Genomic DNA, 17,892 nt, shown 5'->3' on the forward strand with positions numbered 1-17,892 from the left:
CTCACTGCATCAGACTTAAATCACATATTGCAAACTAAAACAGGTGAATCACTGCAGTGCTTCTCTAATGGGAGGCTTTTACCCATTTGCTTAGTTAAACCCTGATGTTTTTATTTTCTTAGCCAGGAGGGAGTGTATATTCTCCAGCCTTTGGGGTATGGAGAGGTAAATTAGAGAAGCAAGTCCAGATAACAGGATTGTTTAAAAGATTGCTGTTTCAACCTACGCTCTGGATTTACTATTCAAAGATTGCATTAATGGGACTCGCAAAAATAATAACCGTCCAACCTCTGCCTTCCCTTTAGACTGTCTCTGTCTCCTCTCATTCCTCCCTGTCCCTCACCCCACCCCACCCCTCCCCTCTACCATCCAACCTTCCCTTTCCCTTTCGTTTTTCTTGAAGCCCAGCACTAGTAAGCCTAATTAAAGCTCCTCCGCTGGCATCCCGCCAAGTGTCAAAGAGCAGAATCGCACACAAATAACCACCCGCCATTCCATCTGATTAGCATGATAATGACAGACCTCTCACAATAAAACGTGCTGCTGCCTCTCACTGTCAAAGCCAGGTTTATTTTAATGATACCAGAAAATTATGACAAGGGAAGAAGAAGAAAAAAAACATTGTGACTTGTTTTAATGAGACAGTGTGTTAAACTGCGTTCAGTCAAGTGCATGGTGAGGATAAAATTCAATCACACTGTGCGATTTTGATTTCTATTTTCTGCCCTATAAAGTAACAGAGGACGAAGGCTTTTAAAGAAAAGCTGACAAGAGTGAGATCTGATTAGCACTGTAGTCGTTCACCATTGTGATTTAAATGTATTCTACTCGCATGCTTGCTGTAGAAAAACAGCAGAATCAATGTTAGAACCCAGACATAAATGGTGGCAAAAAAGTTGAATTTTATCACACTCAGAGAATAATGTTAAAGATCAACTTTAAATTTCCAGAGTTCAGACACATTCAGGTTTAACTTTTTAAATTGAGATTATTGGAAAAGGAACAAAGGGTTAAAATTGTTTTGGGGGGGTTCCACAGGGGTGTGTGTTAAGACTCTGGTGTTTTACAGAGTACCTCGGTTGTTGGCCATGCTGCGCTGCAGGATCTGCTCCACCCTCACCGCCATGTCGGACATGTTCTGAGCGATGGCCTGGATCCGCTCCACTAGTCCCATCGGCTGAATCCTGATCATTTCACACGTATCCAGACACCCACACAAACAAAAAAAACAAAAATAAATTATATTTTTAACACAAAAATGTTTTTCTCATCTTCACAATAAAAATAAAGTAACAAAAACAGAACTTGCATGCAACGGTTGTTTTTTTTAGTGAAAACTATTGATTTATTTTTCGAACAAAGTAAATTTGCATATTCATTTTGCTTCGCAGGAGGACATAGAACTGAAACATCTTCGTTCCCAGGAAATTTTATTTAAAATTTTAAAAGTTGATGGCAAAATAATCAGGAAATGATGAGTGAAACAGAAAACTAAAAGGAAAGAAGTGCTTTGAAATGTAAATTATACCAGAGATGATTTCTAACTTGTCAAACAGACACAGTGAAACAGCAAATGATCCAAAACTTTGCTGAGATTTGAAACTCGGATGTAATTTACATTTCAATCCCCTTTACAGTCAAACTTCTTAAAATTAATATTCACAGAATTAGTGACATTTCTGAATTTTAGGCTCATAATTTAGAAACAAAGAAATTCTCATATTTTAGCAAATGAACTGCTAGTAGTAGTATAAAACGGCAAAATAGGAAAATTTACACCAGAAGTCTTGTCAGATTTAAATTAGTTCCACTAAATCACAGACTCCATATGTGAAAACCAAGCAGAGGACTATTATTTAAACAGAAGCACATAAATGTTCATAAGTAGGACAGTCTTTCTGGGATGGTATTCACTAAACAGAGGAAGTACAGCTTCTTTTTCTTTTCAGATGTCAAATAAAAACCCACAGGAAAATGAGCTTCCAAATCACAGTAAGACGTGAAGGAGGTACTATCATGCTCTGCAGCTTCGTTACAAGTTCTGTTAGAGGAGAGAATGGGGCTGTCCAGGCAAAGTTTTGTGTGAATTGTCACAGAACAACGTAAGCACACTGTGCTTATATAGCACCTTTCTACCCAACCAGGCTACTCAAAGTGCAACACAATCTGTGCCCTCATTTACCCAGCCACACACACTCTACTACATCGCTATTAGGCTAATCTGAATAAATCATTCTGTAGAGTCTAATCAGTGCTTTAGATTGCATTCATACACCAGTGGGGTACATCGGAGGCAATGAGGGGTTCAGTGTTTTGCCAAAGGAGCCCTTTGACTGCTGCCAGGAATCGAACCTCCAACTCTCTCACTGGAGGACGACTTGCTCTCACCACTGACCCACAGCCATCCCAATGTGAAAGTGGAGGAACAATATTGCTTTTATTTTGTTTTTCTGTTATCATGTTGCCATTTTGTTTGTTCCTTTTATTTCCGAAGATGTTTTTTTATGTGAGGTACTATTAACGGTTGGTTACTTCTACTTCTGCGCAGCTTTAAACAGTAAGACAATCAAACAAAACACTGTTTAAAAAAAACATCTCATCCTGTTTGCGCATGGAGAGTGTGTTGAGGATGACACTCAGCGACTACCACACGACATTTTAGTTGAATGTCTGTAAAGTTACATACAGTTTTATCGTCTTAGTAATTGACTAATGAGTCTGGTTCTAATCACAAAAAATAGCAACTCTAATTTTGACTACAATGTAAATTATTTAGCAACAAAATATATGGAGGAAAAGTATTTTGCTAGAAAAAAAAGGCCTAAATATTTTTCTGTGACTGATAAAAGCAGCTGACCTGTCGTCGCTCCTTTAAACTGGATCATGAGGTTCTAAAGCTCCACGTTATTTCATGGAACTCCTGACCTGAAGCTTGTGCACATCAGAACATGACTGTACAGATTGATTGTTGCCAATTTACATGAAAACAAACACTTCAATGAGTTATTTTAATGAGCTCTCTTGTACCCTGGGATTCAGGAATTTATATTGCTCATTAACCAGCTCTGAATATCAAAAAATGGGAAAATTTACAAAAAAAACAAACAAACTGCGGTTCACAGCCGGATGCAGATCAAGGAGCAGGAGTCGGATTTCGCAGCGTTTATCATTGCTTCTTTGTGTGCGCCAGCAGAAAGCAATCCGATTGCTCCTACGTGCATAACTTTAAATCCCAAAGTCAGATTTATTCCACCTCACTGCACACCGAGGCTAGGAGGCGAGTGGTCGTCAAACATCCGCTTCTCAACTTCAGATTCCTGCAGGTCAGCACAAATTAATTGCCACTACAACTGGAGAGGACTCTCCCCATACACAGACGTATACAGGCTTCCATTACTGCAGGCAGAAACTAACTTTCGGCTGTTACATAATGCATGAGGAGGAGCGTTTATCATGGGTTGGAAAACTTCATCAGGTGGGTAAACTTCTAACGGTGATTTAATGGGTCAGTGCCAACCCTGGTCCAGAAAGGCTGAGATGGTTTTTCATCCGAACACAATATTTGGCTTTTGTAACATTTCCAGTTCAGTCCCTGAGCAGCCAATTAAACTGTACGATCTATGTTGCTGAAAGGATATCTACGAAGCGTTCTGCAGAGGAACATCTGAGGTAGGTGTAAAATCAAACTTTGGACAGAAAGGTTAATAAGCAGAGTGCGATATGCAGCAGCTACCGCACATTCACTGCAATCACGATATCACTTAGTATATTAGTGTTGGTTACATCATGTGTGGTGCTGCTGAGGGGACATTTCCTGTCTGTGAAAGAGAATGAGGTGAAGTCCGGGAGGACCTAACGAGACGAAGACTTTTCTCCGCAAACCTAAAGCAGATGTGGGCAAGGAGAGAAGGTTCTGTTGCCATGGAAACCACAGAGCACACAACTCTCAGCTGGCAGCTTGGACTTGTCCAGCGAGACACCAGCTCCTCTCGTCTCCACTATTTTATTTATTTACTTTCTTTGTTATGACGGCGTCCTTAATTTCTCCTGCTGCTTGTCAAACACGTTTTTATTTCAACGCCACACCTAAAAAGCAGCAAAAAGCACCTTTTCCACAACAGGGATTTGATCAACGACAAACTGCTGCATCTCTCGGGTCCTGTGTCAGGTCTTTGCCGGATTATTTCCTCTTTTTTAAAGACACGGCTTTCACCTACTGGTCAAGAAAATATGAGAATAAAGCAGCCAAAGTCCACCCCAAATAAACTTTGAAGTAACTCTTGAAAGCACTAAAACACTGTTAATCAAGATCACTTTAAAGAACGTGTGAGAAATTCTAGCTCCTTCGCAGCAAAACAAAGACATTAGGGCTGTTCAGAACTTTTGCAGACTTATATCCACTGTAACTCAGACAGGAAATACTTCTTTCTTATGACCAGAACGAGCGGCACGGCAGCTGGTGTGGTACTGCACCTGTCGAGGGCCGAGCTGAGCTCGTCCAGCCTGTGGGTGTCCGTGGTGTTGCCCAGTTTAGACAGAGCGTCCATCCTTTTCATGATCATCTCCAGCATGTCACTGATTTTCCTCAACACGCCACGGGACTCTTGGCCACCAAGCACTGGAAAAAAGACAAAGAATACCATAAAAGAATAATAAATAAAAAGAACTGGACCATTTCTGAAGAAACTTTGAAGGGTCTAATGCAGCTGATGCTTGAAATTCCAACATCCGTCAAGTTTTTTTCTATGGAGCTCAATAATAATTTGGGATTCTGAATAGAAATTGTGACAAAACGTCTAGATTTTGGTGTATGAACGTTATAAAACGTGTGAAGAAAACTTGAAAATTGTTAAAGCTGCTGCCAGTGGTTCATTCGCATCACCATGGTAACCACACACCTGAGTCTCTCACTCCCTGACAGCACTGTTAAGGAGACAGGCGGACAGAAGAGTAAGCCCCAGACAAACAGTCAATGTACAAAAACTTGTATGTTGTACTGAAAAAAGGTCCTAAACTACATGTGGCAGAAGCATCTGGTCATAACAAATGTGAGTTTTTTTATGTTTTTCTGGTGTTTTATGTAGGAGATCTGACAAGTTCAAAAGACCCCTCACATCCAGTTTTGAAGAAAAATGCGATGTCTGACTTTGTGCACGCTGCACTCGGGGGGGATGTGAGAGGAAACCATAAATTTAATATCAGTGAGAAACACACTGGGTGAAAGAAGATGAAAATACATTTTAATACAAATACATTTTAATGTATAAAGTGTATAAAAAATGAAAAGTCTGTGGAGTTTTTTTGCAAAGATTTTGGAAACTAGACATGATGTCATCATCGCACGCTAAGTTAACAATTCTGTGGTTAAATCATTGAACTTAAACTGCAATTGTGTAAAAAAAAAAACATTAAAAATATGAAAAAAGTCTGATGTTTTGTGACCAGTTTGAACTTTGAAGGATGTTTCTACTGGGATATATGGCTGAACTACAGATCTCCAAAGGCTGGGTTATTTTATCACTAATGTTTTCTGTGTGGAATGAAGTTTTTGTCAATTTTTATGACCTTTGTCTCTGTTGTATGACGTACTGCTACCAAAAGTCAAAGCACATTATTCCTAATTGAGCCACATGTATTTTTGAATGGGTTTTTCTTCAGCTGTGGGAGGTTTGGTGAATTGAAAATTGTGACAGAAACAGAAGAATAACAGGTGAACGGGAAAAGAGGTGCTTCAACGCTGTGAAGTGCAGATTGACGATAAGGACTGCAAAGAGCAACAAACTGCAACTTGGAAATGTTTTTGGTGTAGAATACACCTGTACAAAAGTCCCATTTTATACAAACTTGCTTTAGTAAATAAGAACATTTAGACTTCTTGTGAACTTAACCTGCTTATTCCTCTTCAGAATATTTTTTCTCTACAATAATTAGCCATCCAAGCAGCCCAAATGAACCGATGCAACCCAAATAGGTCCACATTCTAAACAAATCAGTTTCAGCTCCCATTTTTCCTGGGTTTGCCTTTAGACATCAGTTAGTTTATTTTCTGTTTAATCGCCTCTCTCATTACTGAACCCGGCTGCTCACTGGGAGCCTGTGCTCCAGCGAAACACACAAACCTGCAAATAAGTCTCACAAAATTGGATTCCCCTTCCTGCCTGACTCAGATTATTAACGACCGGGCCGGAGCTAAACCTGAATGATGCCGGTGGCGACCGGCTGCGCAATTAAGAAGCCTGCAGCTACAGACAATAAGGTCAAAGCACTTCGCTGACTGCATCGTTAGTGCACCAAGGTCCTGAACCTGTGCTGCTTTTTTTTGTTTTTATGTTTACACTGAGCTCAACGAGAAGCACAATTATCACCACACATCTGAATCTGGTGCTAAGCAAATACAGTTTGCTTTTTTGCTCCACGCGGTAGTAGTTTTTAAGGAAAGAAAATGTTTAAAAAGATATGAAATATGTTACTTTGAAGGAACAAACAGCTGAAACCAAACAACAGCCTCCTATTGTTCTTGGAGACAGAGTGAAAACAACTTCAGTGTTGCCTCAACAATCGCAATAGGCTTTAAGAACTGCAGTGTGTGCACACTCACTTTCTTTGTCAGAGTTTATTTATCAGTGGCCAGGCAAAAGTCACCTTGCTCAGAAAAAGAAAAAAAGCAAGGTATTACATCACCAGAAAATAAAATCAGACGGAAGGAAAAAAACTAAATAAAAAAGCTCCAAACTCTCTGTGTAGTTCTCTGCATCATGAGCAAGATCTACCAAGAGTGCTACAAAATCCTAAATAAATAAGTAGCAAAAAGGAAAACTCAGAAATTCCCCAAATCCTCGTCCTTCTGTTGCTTGTCTGTTTTCTTTCTCAGTTTAGTCCTTTCTAGTATCTTCAGTCTGTAAATAATTCAGCAGTTCGACAACACATCTTCATTCCAAGGCTAGAAAGAAACACCCCTTTCGGTTTAACAACCACATCATGAAAGAATAATGATACAAAGGAGGAGAAACCATCAGATAGTCCGAAATGTGTTGAACATGCAAACATCCTCAAGGATGTAGCTTAAAAAAATCTCAGTAACCATTCTAGCTATAAATGAACTGACTCAGTTGAAAAAAACTTTATGCTAAAGTTTGGGGAAAAAAAGTCAAATTAAAGGTCTAACATTACAGGAAAAAATGAAATTAAAGCCTTTTATGACAGAGTTTTAGCTGTAGCTGTTTTAGTCAAACCTTAAAAACACCGTTAAACGAAATCTCATGAATATCCTGAGACGTTTCCCTCAGAATATGTGGCCGTTTCTGTGTCACATAACTTTGGTAGCCATGTTGAATTAGGTTGACTCCATATTTAATTAAGTTGTAGATGCACATCTATTGATATCTTCCTGAAAGCTTCACTGAAATTGAATCAGTGATTCATGGAATATTTTGGCAACAGACACAGGCAAAGACATTATTGTCCGCCTTCACCACAACTGGCGGCGGGTGATAATTATTACTGTAATGATAGTTACTTAAACACAACTAGCTACTAATCTATGTCATTAGACTAAACAAATGTCCTTTAAAGTACATGTTTTGAGCTAAACCTTACGTTTTTCTGCAGTCAACGTCTTATCAGATCCGTTTGCTCGCTGCCGCCTTCAGGGAAACGGCTGATGTGTTTCTTTTCTTTGCAGATTTGTAGCAGGAGCTGGTCGCATGTCATTCCTCATCTGCTGCTTAACAACAGGTTGATTTAGGAGCCACTAATCTTCTTTAACGACTCCATTTCAGAAGTGCTGCAGCTCAATCAATATTAGGGACTTATTCCAATTAGATCACCATTTGTATTGGAGCTGGTTATCAGAATCAGCGGCTGACCAGCTGCTGTTGTTTTATTTAACAGACCACAAATTTCAGTCTCACGGCCAACATTTCCTATTATCGTCTGTCAGTCATCCCTTCGGATATGCAGCTCTGATCTGTGCCTTTTAAATCACGATCAATACAAAACAACTTAAAAGCAAAGCAGCTTTTATGAACATTAAAGATTCATTGGTTGATGTTTTCTTAATTAAAGCTCAAGGAGAAGAAGGCTTCACGTGGAGGTTTAGAGTCGTGATCAGAATTACTGTCACCCGTTTATTTATGGACATAACTCAGAAAAGAACGAGTTACGAAACCAAATGAAGTAGTTTTGTCTAAAAGATCAATTTTTTTTTGCCCAACTTCACTAAAAGACAAAAACAACATCACCACTCAGCAGCCTAATTAATTTTGTTGGCAGAACCTTTGGAAGACAGTAAATGTTTCTTGCAGTAATTAGCTCTGCCGGTTGTTCCTGCTTCCTATCAATTTCTACTAATTTAGTCGTTTGCTTCTGCACGAGTCTGTTGCAGAGGTAAACTCACGGCTCAGTTTTGCTCAGCTGGTCATCAAAATCTTAGACTCAAACCTTCAGACACCAAATAATCTTCCTAGCAGAGGCAGCCCAGCAGGATGACAGAAACTCCACGGTTTTATTGTCAGCTATTTTTTTTTTTAAATTATGCGCTTCAATTAATCACCCTAAAAAAAAACAACTTATGCCTTACGTCTGAAAAGAGCTCTGCTCTTGTCAGTGCGGCCTTTAAGCCACGGAGAGCATAATTGCTACAGTGTGCAGCGTATGGTAAAAACTGAAACCACAACTCGGTTCGCTGCAGGTCAACATGAGACTCTTTAGATGTGGTTTCTCTGCAATGAGCACTGGCCTAAACAGGGTCTGAGTTTTCACCATAATGAGCTTTTTTTTTTTTTTCTTGTAGCACCACAGTCTGGAATCATCTTATAATTTTAAAGCCGTGAAACTTTTTTTTGCAAAAATTACATCAAACCAACGTGGTCCTTTTTTAAACAGGATGTTGGTTTCAGGCCGTTTTGTTATATTTGTTCTTGTGAGGAAAATAAAAATAATTAATTCTGCAAAACAATTCATTCTTCTTTATTTCAACATGCTGCAGATCCACCACGTAATAATTGGATAAACGGATGGTCTATGGACTAATGACGATTCAACAAAACCTGACTTGTTTGTCTTTGATATGAGGGCTGAATATACTCAGACTAAATGAGACATTTTCTGCACCTCTCAACCACATTACAACTGTGCTTCTGATAAGAAAACACAAGATTTTTTAAAAACACTCTAATGGGGAGTTATTTTTAAACCAATGAGGTACCAGCCGGCTTCACACATTCATTTATTTAGACAGGCTTTTAACTAGACACGTGCTGTAGGATCTTATGTTTTTTACTTTTTTGTATGCCGTGTTTTCCATTTGCTTTTAGCCTCCTCTGTTTTATCTCATGTTTTATTTGTATTTGTTTTACATTTTGCACTGTGAAGCACCATGTGGTTTTCATCCTGTGAAAGGTGCCGTATAAATAGAGTTAACTTCGTTACGAAGTTTGTTTACGTGCTGATTTTATTGTGGAAGTTCTCACCACCTACTTGCTCAGCATGGCTATTTCTGCATCTTTGTTCCTGCTTGTTGCTGAGCAGGTCATTGTTTTCATGAGAAAAACTACATCTATTTTAAAGCTACTTGAAGTCGTGCACATGGAGCCTCAGTTCTTTACATGCAAGTGAGGAATGATCAAATGATCATTCTGTTTAATACATTTTGTCACGGTCTGTGTTTATTTTGATCTTTTCTTAAGTTCTCGGCTTGGTTTTTCTGTGGATTATGACATGTTTGAGGATTCTGGTTATGTAGTCAGGCTTTGGGATGCCAGTAGTTGTCCTTCACAGTGTTTGTTTGCAGTTCATTAAAAACCACCTGTTAGTAATTAGCACACCTGTTGTCATTCAGTAATCACTTTCCTAGTTTATAACCTCCGTGGGTTTCTACAGTTTTTTATCAGATCCTTTATTATTCTACACGTAACTTGCTGATTTGTCTTTTTATTTATTGATTTGCTTTAGTTAAGTTATTCCCAGTTTGGTTTGTTCCTGCGACAGCCTCCCATCTGCCTGCGTTCAGGTCCTGATTGTACTGTCTGTTAATCTTCCATGACAAATCCAGCACAATATCAATTCAAAGATTTGATTTGCACAGATGAGACAGTTGTATCTTTTACTACTATCATCAAAAACCCAATTAAGAAATGAAGCAGCAGAGGAACAAGCTGTCGGTTTGCTAAGATGCACTCGAAACACACTGAAAACACCTGGCACATCCAGCTACGCTCAATCAAGACTGGAAATAAATGTAAAGACTCTAAGACTTCACATCCTCATTTTGAGTACAAATCATATTAAAAGTATGAGAAGCCCAAATTAATAAAAAAAACCCTGTTTACCTGTCAAGTTCCTCTTTTTATTGCAGTGAGCAATTTCGCTCCAGCAACCATTTCAGCGAAGTGTGAAACAATCGGTCTGATAACATGTAAACACAGAGGTGACACTCCCGTTTCGCTGCATGATGGATGCATGAAGGACGCTAGATTACAAGAAGAGGAAAATTACTTTGCAGGGATCACAAATAATGGCTCGAATGCAGCATATTGTTTTAAATCAAAAACTTCACATTAAGATATGTGTTTGCACGTGGTTTTATATGCCAGCTTTATGCTATTTTTAGCTTTTGCACACATGCACACCCATAGCATGGACCTTCCTGTTCCATAAGACCACACAGGTATCTGAATACAAATTACCAGTTAACGGATAGGGAACATAAAGGTCTCTTTGCATACAAAGGTAAACAGCATAAACAATCACAGATTTAATTTAACTGATACATATATTCTGAAATAGGGCCTACATACAGCTTGATTTCAGGATTTTCAAGCCTGTCAAAGAGCAGGACTCATATGCCACAGCTTGCCATCTGACTGCTTGTTGTCTTCAATTATGCAAATCTATTAATCTATTGGCAGTTTTATTAGTAATCACCTTGTTCCACGCTCTAGAGATAAACGCAACCCTTAACACCCCTTCTTTGTTAAAAACAAATAACTCAGTGTTTTAAACAAGCTACAATTTCAGGCCAAGCTTGTTGCCAAACACATAAAATAATATGGCTGCCATGAAAGGTGTTTAAAGAAAAAAAAAATCCTTATTAGGGAATGTTGGGTTATTTTTTAAATATAAAATATAAAACTGGTATTTTAAACTTATCTATAAATGTATTCAACATGTCAGAAAGACTTCAAGGCACTTCCCTCCTGAAACAATTAAATGCTTGGGTCATTTAGGCTAGTGAAACTCCAGTGTTTTGGCATAAAAAGCCGTCCTTGAGGAGTCAAACAGACCTCAACCAAACTCAGGTCTTTCTCTCAATATAGTGCATCTGCAGCTGAGACTTCCCAACTAAATGTCTAAAACATGAGTGTACTGAAACAAAAAGAGGGCATTCTATAGGGCCTTTAAAAGTGATCAATCCAAGAGCAAAACAATGAAAAACAACAAAGAGGAAAAATTAGCAATCCTTTGTAATAATCTTAATATATATATAATTAAAAAGAACTTTAAGGTCACCCCTTTTCCACATGGGTGATTAGACTTCTTCCTTTAAGCTGGGGTCCTTTACCAGAGGCCTGGGAGCTTGAGGGTTCTGTTCCTAGGACTGCGTTCTTCTGCACAGAGATCTCTGAGGTGGTTCCTGGGATCTGTTGGAGCCACTCTTCCAGTATGGGGGTCACGGCGCCGAGTGCTCCGATGACCACTGGCACCACTGAGGCCTCGACTCTCCACAGCTTCTCTGTTTCTTCTCTCAGCTCTTGGTATTTCCTGACCTTCTTGTGTTCCTTCAACTCGAAGTTACACCTGCTGGATGGCTGCTGCAGAGGTCCTACTGCATGACTTTGAAGCAGAAGCTCAGGGGTTCAGACTCTGGGGCTGCCAACCTTAAAGCCACCGTGGTGTGTAATGAGCGAGGGATATAGAAATGATGACCTGCTGGCCTGGAAATTAACTGGATTAACAAGATCTGCATCAACTGGGAACCAGGATATTCTGATGAAAAATGAGCTACTGAAACAAAACTTGCATGAATCAGGGAAGAGAACTTAACACTTTTACATCAATAAAATTAAAATCTTTATTTGGGCTTCAAGAGTTTGTGGTTTGTCATTTATAAACCAAAAAAGAAAAACGTTCATATAAGTTTTCTCTGTCTGATGTATTTTCTAATTGAAACAGACAGAGATTGATTTGAAATAACATCCACAACTGAGGCAGAAAAGATGAGACAGATAATCAAGAGAAACTCGAGTATCATTTAATCGATGAAACTCTGAGTCAGATCTTTTCTGAATGTCCATTAATTAGTTTTAGTCGAGAATTTTTTTGTTTTTTTTATAATTCCTTTAAATGATTTTTATAACGAAAGGTAAGTTTCCTCCATGTGTTTTGTAATTATGTGTTGATTTTCATTGTGCTGCTTCTCTGCTGAGTCTTAACCGTTATTGCCAGATGTAAAAAAAATGTTTTTAGATGTTTAGTGGTGGAGTCCTCCTGATGGAGAACTCCTACTGCTCGACTATCTCTATAAAAGTACTTAGGGCTGATTGAAATCTGTTTGACTCCACGAGAAAGACTTTTATGCTGAAACAAACCTCAGTTTTACTGGTCTAGAAAAAGAAAGCCATTTTAATTGTTAAAAGAGTGCCTTGGAGTCATTCAGGTTCATGCCAAAGCAGTCAGAGCATCTGAATTTAACTCACACTGAATCCAGAAAATGCTCCGACACAAACCCCATAAAATATATATTTAGCTCCGCTGATCTAATTCATCATAGTACTACACAAATAGTTCTACATTTCACTTTAAATTAAATAGTGTTAAAGAAATCGAAAATGTTAATCACTGAAGTAAAAGGTTAGGTGGTTAGAGATAGGAGTGATCTTAAAAGTGAATGGCTTCACACAAATCCCTTTTATTCAATGTTTAGAGACTGTATTTGGAGGGGAAAATAATGGTCATTAAAAATAAACATAAGCCAAGCATGGTTTGTCTCCATGAATAAATTTGCTCAGACGGGCAAAAGAAAATAGTTCAAAACCTGAGAAGTTTCTAAAAGAGAAGAAAAGATTTGCATGCGGGCAAACTCGCCAACAATAAATTAATATCTGAGTTAAGTCAAGAAAGACGGTGCCTGAAACGACGGCGAGAATCACTCTAGGGATCAGCAAGACCAGCATTTTATGGTTGTTTGTTTTTCCCATTTTATTTGGGCTCATTTAAACATTTTCCACAATCAAGCAGAAGATCGGAATCAAACTCACAGAGTTAATTTCTACAGTCATGGTAGGACTTCTAAGTCAGATTTAGCCCAGTCTAATAAAAGGTGTAACTTTGTCAAAGCTTAATGTCAGATTTTAATTTCTGCAGTATGTCGTGTCTGATTAGTATTCCACAATCCCTTCCTCCTCTAATTGCTAAAAGCTAAATAAATAATCCTGTCACTAATGTGCACTCTGGCAGGATTTCTTAATGAGGGCTGGATCTCTGAACCTCGTGGCAGCAGGAATTAAAAAAAGAAAAAAAAAGACCAAGTCAGACATTTTCTTCTGCGCAGAACTCAGGTATGCTCGGCGAACCCTCCACACCTCACAATTTAAATATTTATTGCAGAGAAGGCTGATTGTGACTGAGCTGCTCTCTTCTTTTTGGCACCTATGAGGGAGCCGATGGATCCGGGAGCTGCTGGAGCTGAGAACCTCTGTCGCATATCCTCCGTCTAACTCCGGACGCTTATTATCCCTGACAGCCTGGTGCAGGAAATCCAGAATTTAAAAAAAAATAAAAAACACAAAGAAACATGGTTCTCTCTGCCTGCAGTTACAGCCTTAATCTGCCTGTTTGTTAACCTCCTCATCTGAACCAGCAATATGTGCTGAGTTTGAAGCACAGAGAAGCTTTGTTTCACTAATGAGGCTTTGCAGAGTTCACACCTTTTTTTATTTAGATTCAGATGTAAGCTTTAATGTAAAACCGTATTGCAGTTTGTCGTGTGACACGTCACCGACGGCGTCCCAACAGCACAGAGCATACGCAGCACGTACTTTGTATTATCTCAAACAGAATGTTATTAAATTAAAGTCCCAGGTCTGAGCATTATTTTTGACTGAGCACGTGTTATTACTGCAAGAACAACAACCACGACATAAGCAATTTCATTACTTCAGCTAAATCGGGGAAACTTCTAATCAAAGCTGCAGCACTTTGTTTCCCACTGGTTCTGCACGGCCACAATTAATTAACCAATACAAATAACATTTAATCAGCACAGAACTAACAGTGGGGTCCAAAAACACTAATGCAAGAAATTATGCTTATAGGCACCACACAAGTGGGATGTGTCTCTATTTCACGCAATTAAAAAACCCAACAGGATGAAACATAAAATCTTGTACAAACTTACTAAAGTCATAAACCACTTAGAAATGTAAAACAGAAAGATGTTCACCGTTTATTCAAGTATCCCAGATCGCAGCTCACTTATACGAGCCAGCTCCTTCAGATGAGCCAGTAATCCCATCACTAATGGATGGTCTATCACATTCTTTAACTTTGTTTTGTTTAGATTATTTCTTGTTTTATTCAGATGATAAAAGCCAAAATGTCAACCATACTTCATGTTTTAGTTTGCCAAGTCGGTTTGTTCTGCTTCCCTTTAAGTTTGAATAAGCTGGCAGTGATCCCACCTGGTCTTTGTTAGTAATCAGCACACCTGTTCTTTGTTATGTGATGACCTTCTTGTCAGCCTATCCGTCTAGTTCTTGCCATGTTCACATCTATTGATGAGGTTCATTGAAGGTATTTATTTATTATTTGATTTGAACCCAGAGCCGGCCTCCTGCCTGCCTGCCTGTCTGCATTTGGGTCCTTTCACACAACAAACTGTGCCACAGTCATCTGTTACCTTGTAGGACACAGAGCCAGGCAGCTACCTGCACAGGCTTACCCACTTCTTTTTTCAGTTCTTGAAATTCAATCAACGGCAAAAGCCTGTTTATTTTATTTATAACATCTGCGCTGGAGGGGAGTGCGGCCATTTAAAGTGCATTTTTTTAAATTAAATTAAAAGCACTGACACTCACTGTTTTGAGAGCTCCACAGATGCCACACCCTTTAATTTGAACAATGTCAGAAAAATGACTCTCTCCCATTTGTCAAGTTTGGGGAGTTGTTGCTGAGCCATAAAATACAAGCGTCGTCGTCTCTGATTTTGTTCCAGTAAACAGGATGCCGAACCGCACTTTATGCATCGATGATGCTCTGCTAAAATTCAGCAATTTATTCAATCTTAAGGAAGGAGATGTTTTTGTAAGTATTACATGGTGATTTTTTTTATTACAAGCAGTTCTGACAGTCTTGGCAGCATGTAGGCACCACAGTAATTGTAAAGGTTAAATGTATAGATTTAAACATCAGCTTATTTAAACAAGAACGTGGCCAAAATGTAGCAGTTTCCAGTTGCAGGGGAAAGTGTAGTGGTTCAACAATGTTTGGTCCTATAATGTGGAACTGCTGTGATTTCTGCACGGAACTTAAATATATATATATCAAGTTATTCTATAGGGGTTTTCTTTTTTTTTTCTTTGAAAACAAACAGATTTAAGAAAATATCTGCCTTTTCTGAGAAATCCAGTGATCTGCAATGGAGATTTTCACTGCGCGAAAGGTAAGCTGTTAAAAAAAAAAAAAAAAAATTGTGTAATGGAGCTTATAGTGACGGATGGGGAACACATTAACACCTTTAGTCTTGCTTTGAGCAGGGTAAAACCTGAAAGCATCTGAGCCTATTTTCCTCTTTATGCCTAAGCTGCATTGAGAGGCCTGTGGCCACAGGACAGACCATGAAGGTGGTCTTCAAAGAGCTTATTAGGGGGCTTTGGTGCACTTCTGGAGCCTTTAAGATATCCGAGATCAAACGCCCTCATCTTTCATGATTTCCACTCAAGCAGAAAAAAAATAAAAGTCTTCCTCTGTCCTCTTTCTTACTTCTTGCACATCATTAGTTTCCTGTACCTTCAAAGAAAAGTAATGAAGCGAATGCATGCATTTAAAATCTTCACATAGCTTTGTATTCAAATGCATCCCTCGGGGTTGTGGGGTGTCAAAGTGCTCATCTCTTGCATGCAGATCACAGATATCTGTATCCAGTAAGTAGAGGAAAAAATAGTACACGCACTCTCCACACCCCACCTTCCCTCAGCCGTCAAGCCACTGGGCACCGTTGTTCCTCCAATCTGAAGACTTTTGTCCAGATTTATGAAAGTTTTTCATCTATAACTCTTGTGATCGTTGATTGGCAGCGACACAAAGTAATTATTTGCTTAACAGGCCATAATGTTTAGGCACTTAAAAGCGTCAAAGGGATGCTGTAGTCTCATCTGAAGCAGTCTTCTCATCAAACTCACCAGAGGTTCAGAGCGGAGGGGTTGTTTCCTCCTATATGAGGTGGAAGAACAGTGCAGAGGCTGTCCCAGACGTGTTGCTCCACTCTCATGTTAGACTACAATTTCATAAGATAACGATTCTCTTCTCCCTGCCACTGATACATTGACATGTTGTCTTTCTACATACGGTCGATGCGCTGATTGGAAATTTCCCAGCAAAAGCCCAGATGTTCCTCGTGAGTCATGCGCCACCTCATCCCCTAAATCTGACCCAGTCAGAAGCAGTGCAGAGCGAGTCACGACTTCCTGTTTTCAGCCGATGTCCTGTGAGTAATGTAGTTTATAAGACTTGATGAAACTGAAATCTGTGAATACCAGAATACCACACTTCGGGCACTGTTTGTAACAAACAACGGAGCCAAAAACATACAAAAGGTTGTAAATTTACCCCTGAATTTTCCCCTTGAGGCACTTAGAAGATGAGTAATCAACAGCAGGACTCGTCAAAGTCCAGCCTGGCCAATTCGTTTACTCTTCCAACTCAAAAAGAATGAGCTCGTTCAGAAGTTTGTGTGAAACGTTCACCCCTTCAGCTTGAAAGTTATGTCGTCATTTTATTGTACAAAGAAACAACACGGCGCTGTGATGTATCCCACAGCTCCCCCGCAGAGATCAGCACCAAAGGAAAAGGTGGGTGGGCGCAGTGAGCCCCATCGCAGTGCCGCTCCACCAACGATGCGTGCCCTGCTCATTCATTACACCAACTTGAGTACGGCTAATCCTCACTATTGAACATGCACATGTAGACAAACACCCACGCAGTGAACGAGCACTTACACAGCGCACCTCGCTCTGGTTAGCAGAAAGGCAGGGCTTAATGTGCTCGAGGCCGGATTCTTTCCCCTCGGTGCGGGCTGAGAGTGGTTAATTAATCAGACAGCTCTCTTGTCTCGCACCACCCTCTCCCCCCCTCGCCCTGAGGCAGCGTATCAATGGGTGAGATCCTCGATGACACCTGATGCTCTTCACTGCAATTATCCCTCGCTATTATGGTCACACTTTCAGAGTTCATCTGCTTTCCCAGAGAAAATGCTTTGATGACGAAGAGGGGACTCATTGGATCTGTTAGCATCTAGAATTTGTTTTGGGGATGACTGCTAGCTACTATCATACCAAATTTGAGGTCAATATCTATGAAACTGACTGAGTTGCAGCTATTTTTTTGTGTTTGCTTGTGGTGGCCATCTTGAATCAAGTTGACTCTAAAAAGTAATTAACTTTAGACAGAAATCCAGTGATTTTTTTCTCTGTTTTATTAAAATCAGTCCAGTGGTTCATGGGATGTTTTGCAAACAGATAAACCACACAGACCCTGACACAGTAACATGATCGCCTCCGTTTCATGGCAGCAGGCGATAAATATTTCAAATCCACAACGTGTCTTCCAGTCATCAGTCAACCCTCCCATCACTAACTTTTATTTCCATCCCTCACGGCAGCATGTTGTTTACCGATC

At 39.5% G+C, this 17,892-nt stretch overlaps 1 protein-coding gene across 2 annotated transcripts in view; it reads right to left on the reverse strand.

The window, feature by feature from the left end:
* Nucleotides 1-17,892, reverse strand: part of LOC108242934 (alpha-1,6-mannosylglycoprotein 6-beta-N-acetylglucosaminyltransferase B) — a 62,836-nt gene that overhangs the window by 38,901 nt on the left and 6,043 nt on the right. For both annotated transcript variants that reach the window (XM_017428095.3, XM_025008540.2), the window contains exons 3-4: nt 4,474-4,618; nt 1,075-1,184 (exon numbers count right to left, since the gene is read on the reverse strand). In XM_017428095.3, coding sequence (XP_017283584.1) covers nt 1,075-1,184; nt 4,474-4,618 — 255 coding nt within the window. The remainder of the gene's footprint in view (nt 1-1,074; nt 1,185-4,473; nt 4,619-17,892) is intronic.

Source organism: Kryptolebias marmoratus, linkage group LG12 (assembly GCF_001649575.2).
Source record: "Kryptolebias marmoratus isolate JLee-2015 linkage group LG12, ASM164957v2, whole genome shotgun sequence".
Classification (NCBI taxonomy): Eukaryota; Metazoa; Chordata; class Actinopteri; order Cyprinodontiformes; family Rivulidae; genus Kryptolebias; species Kryptolebias marmoratus.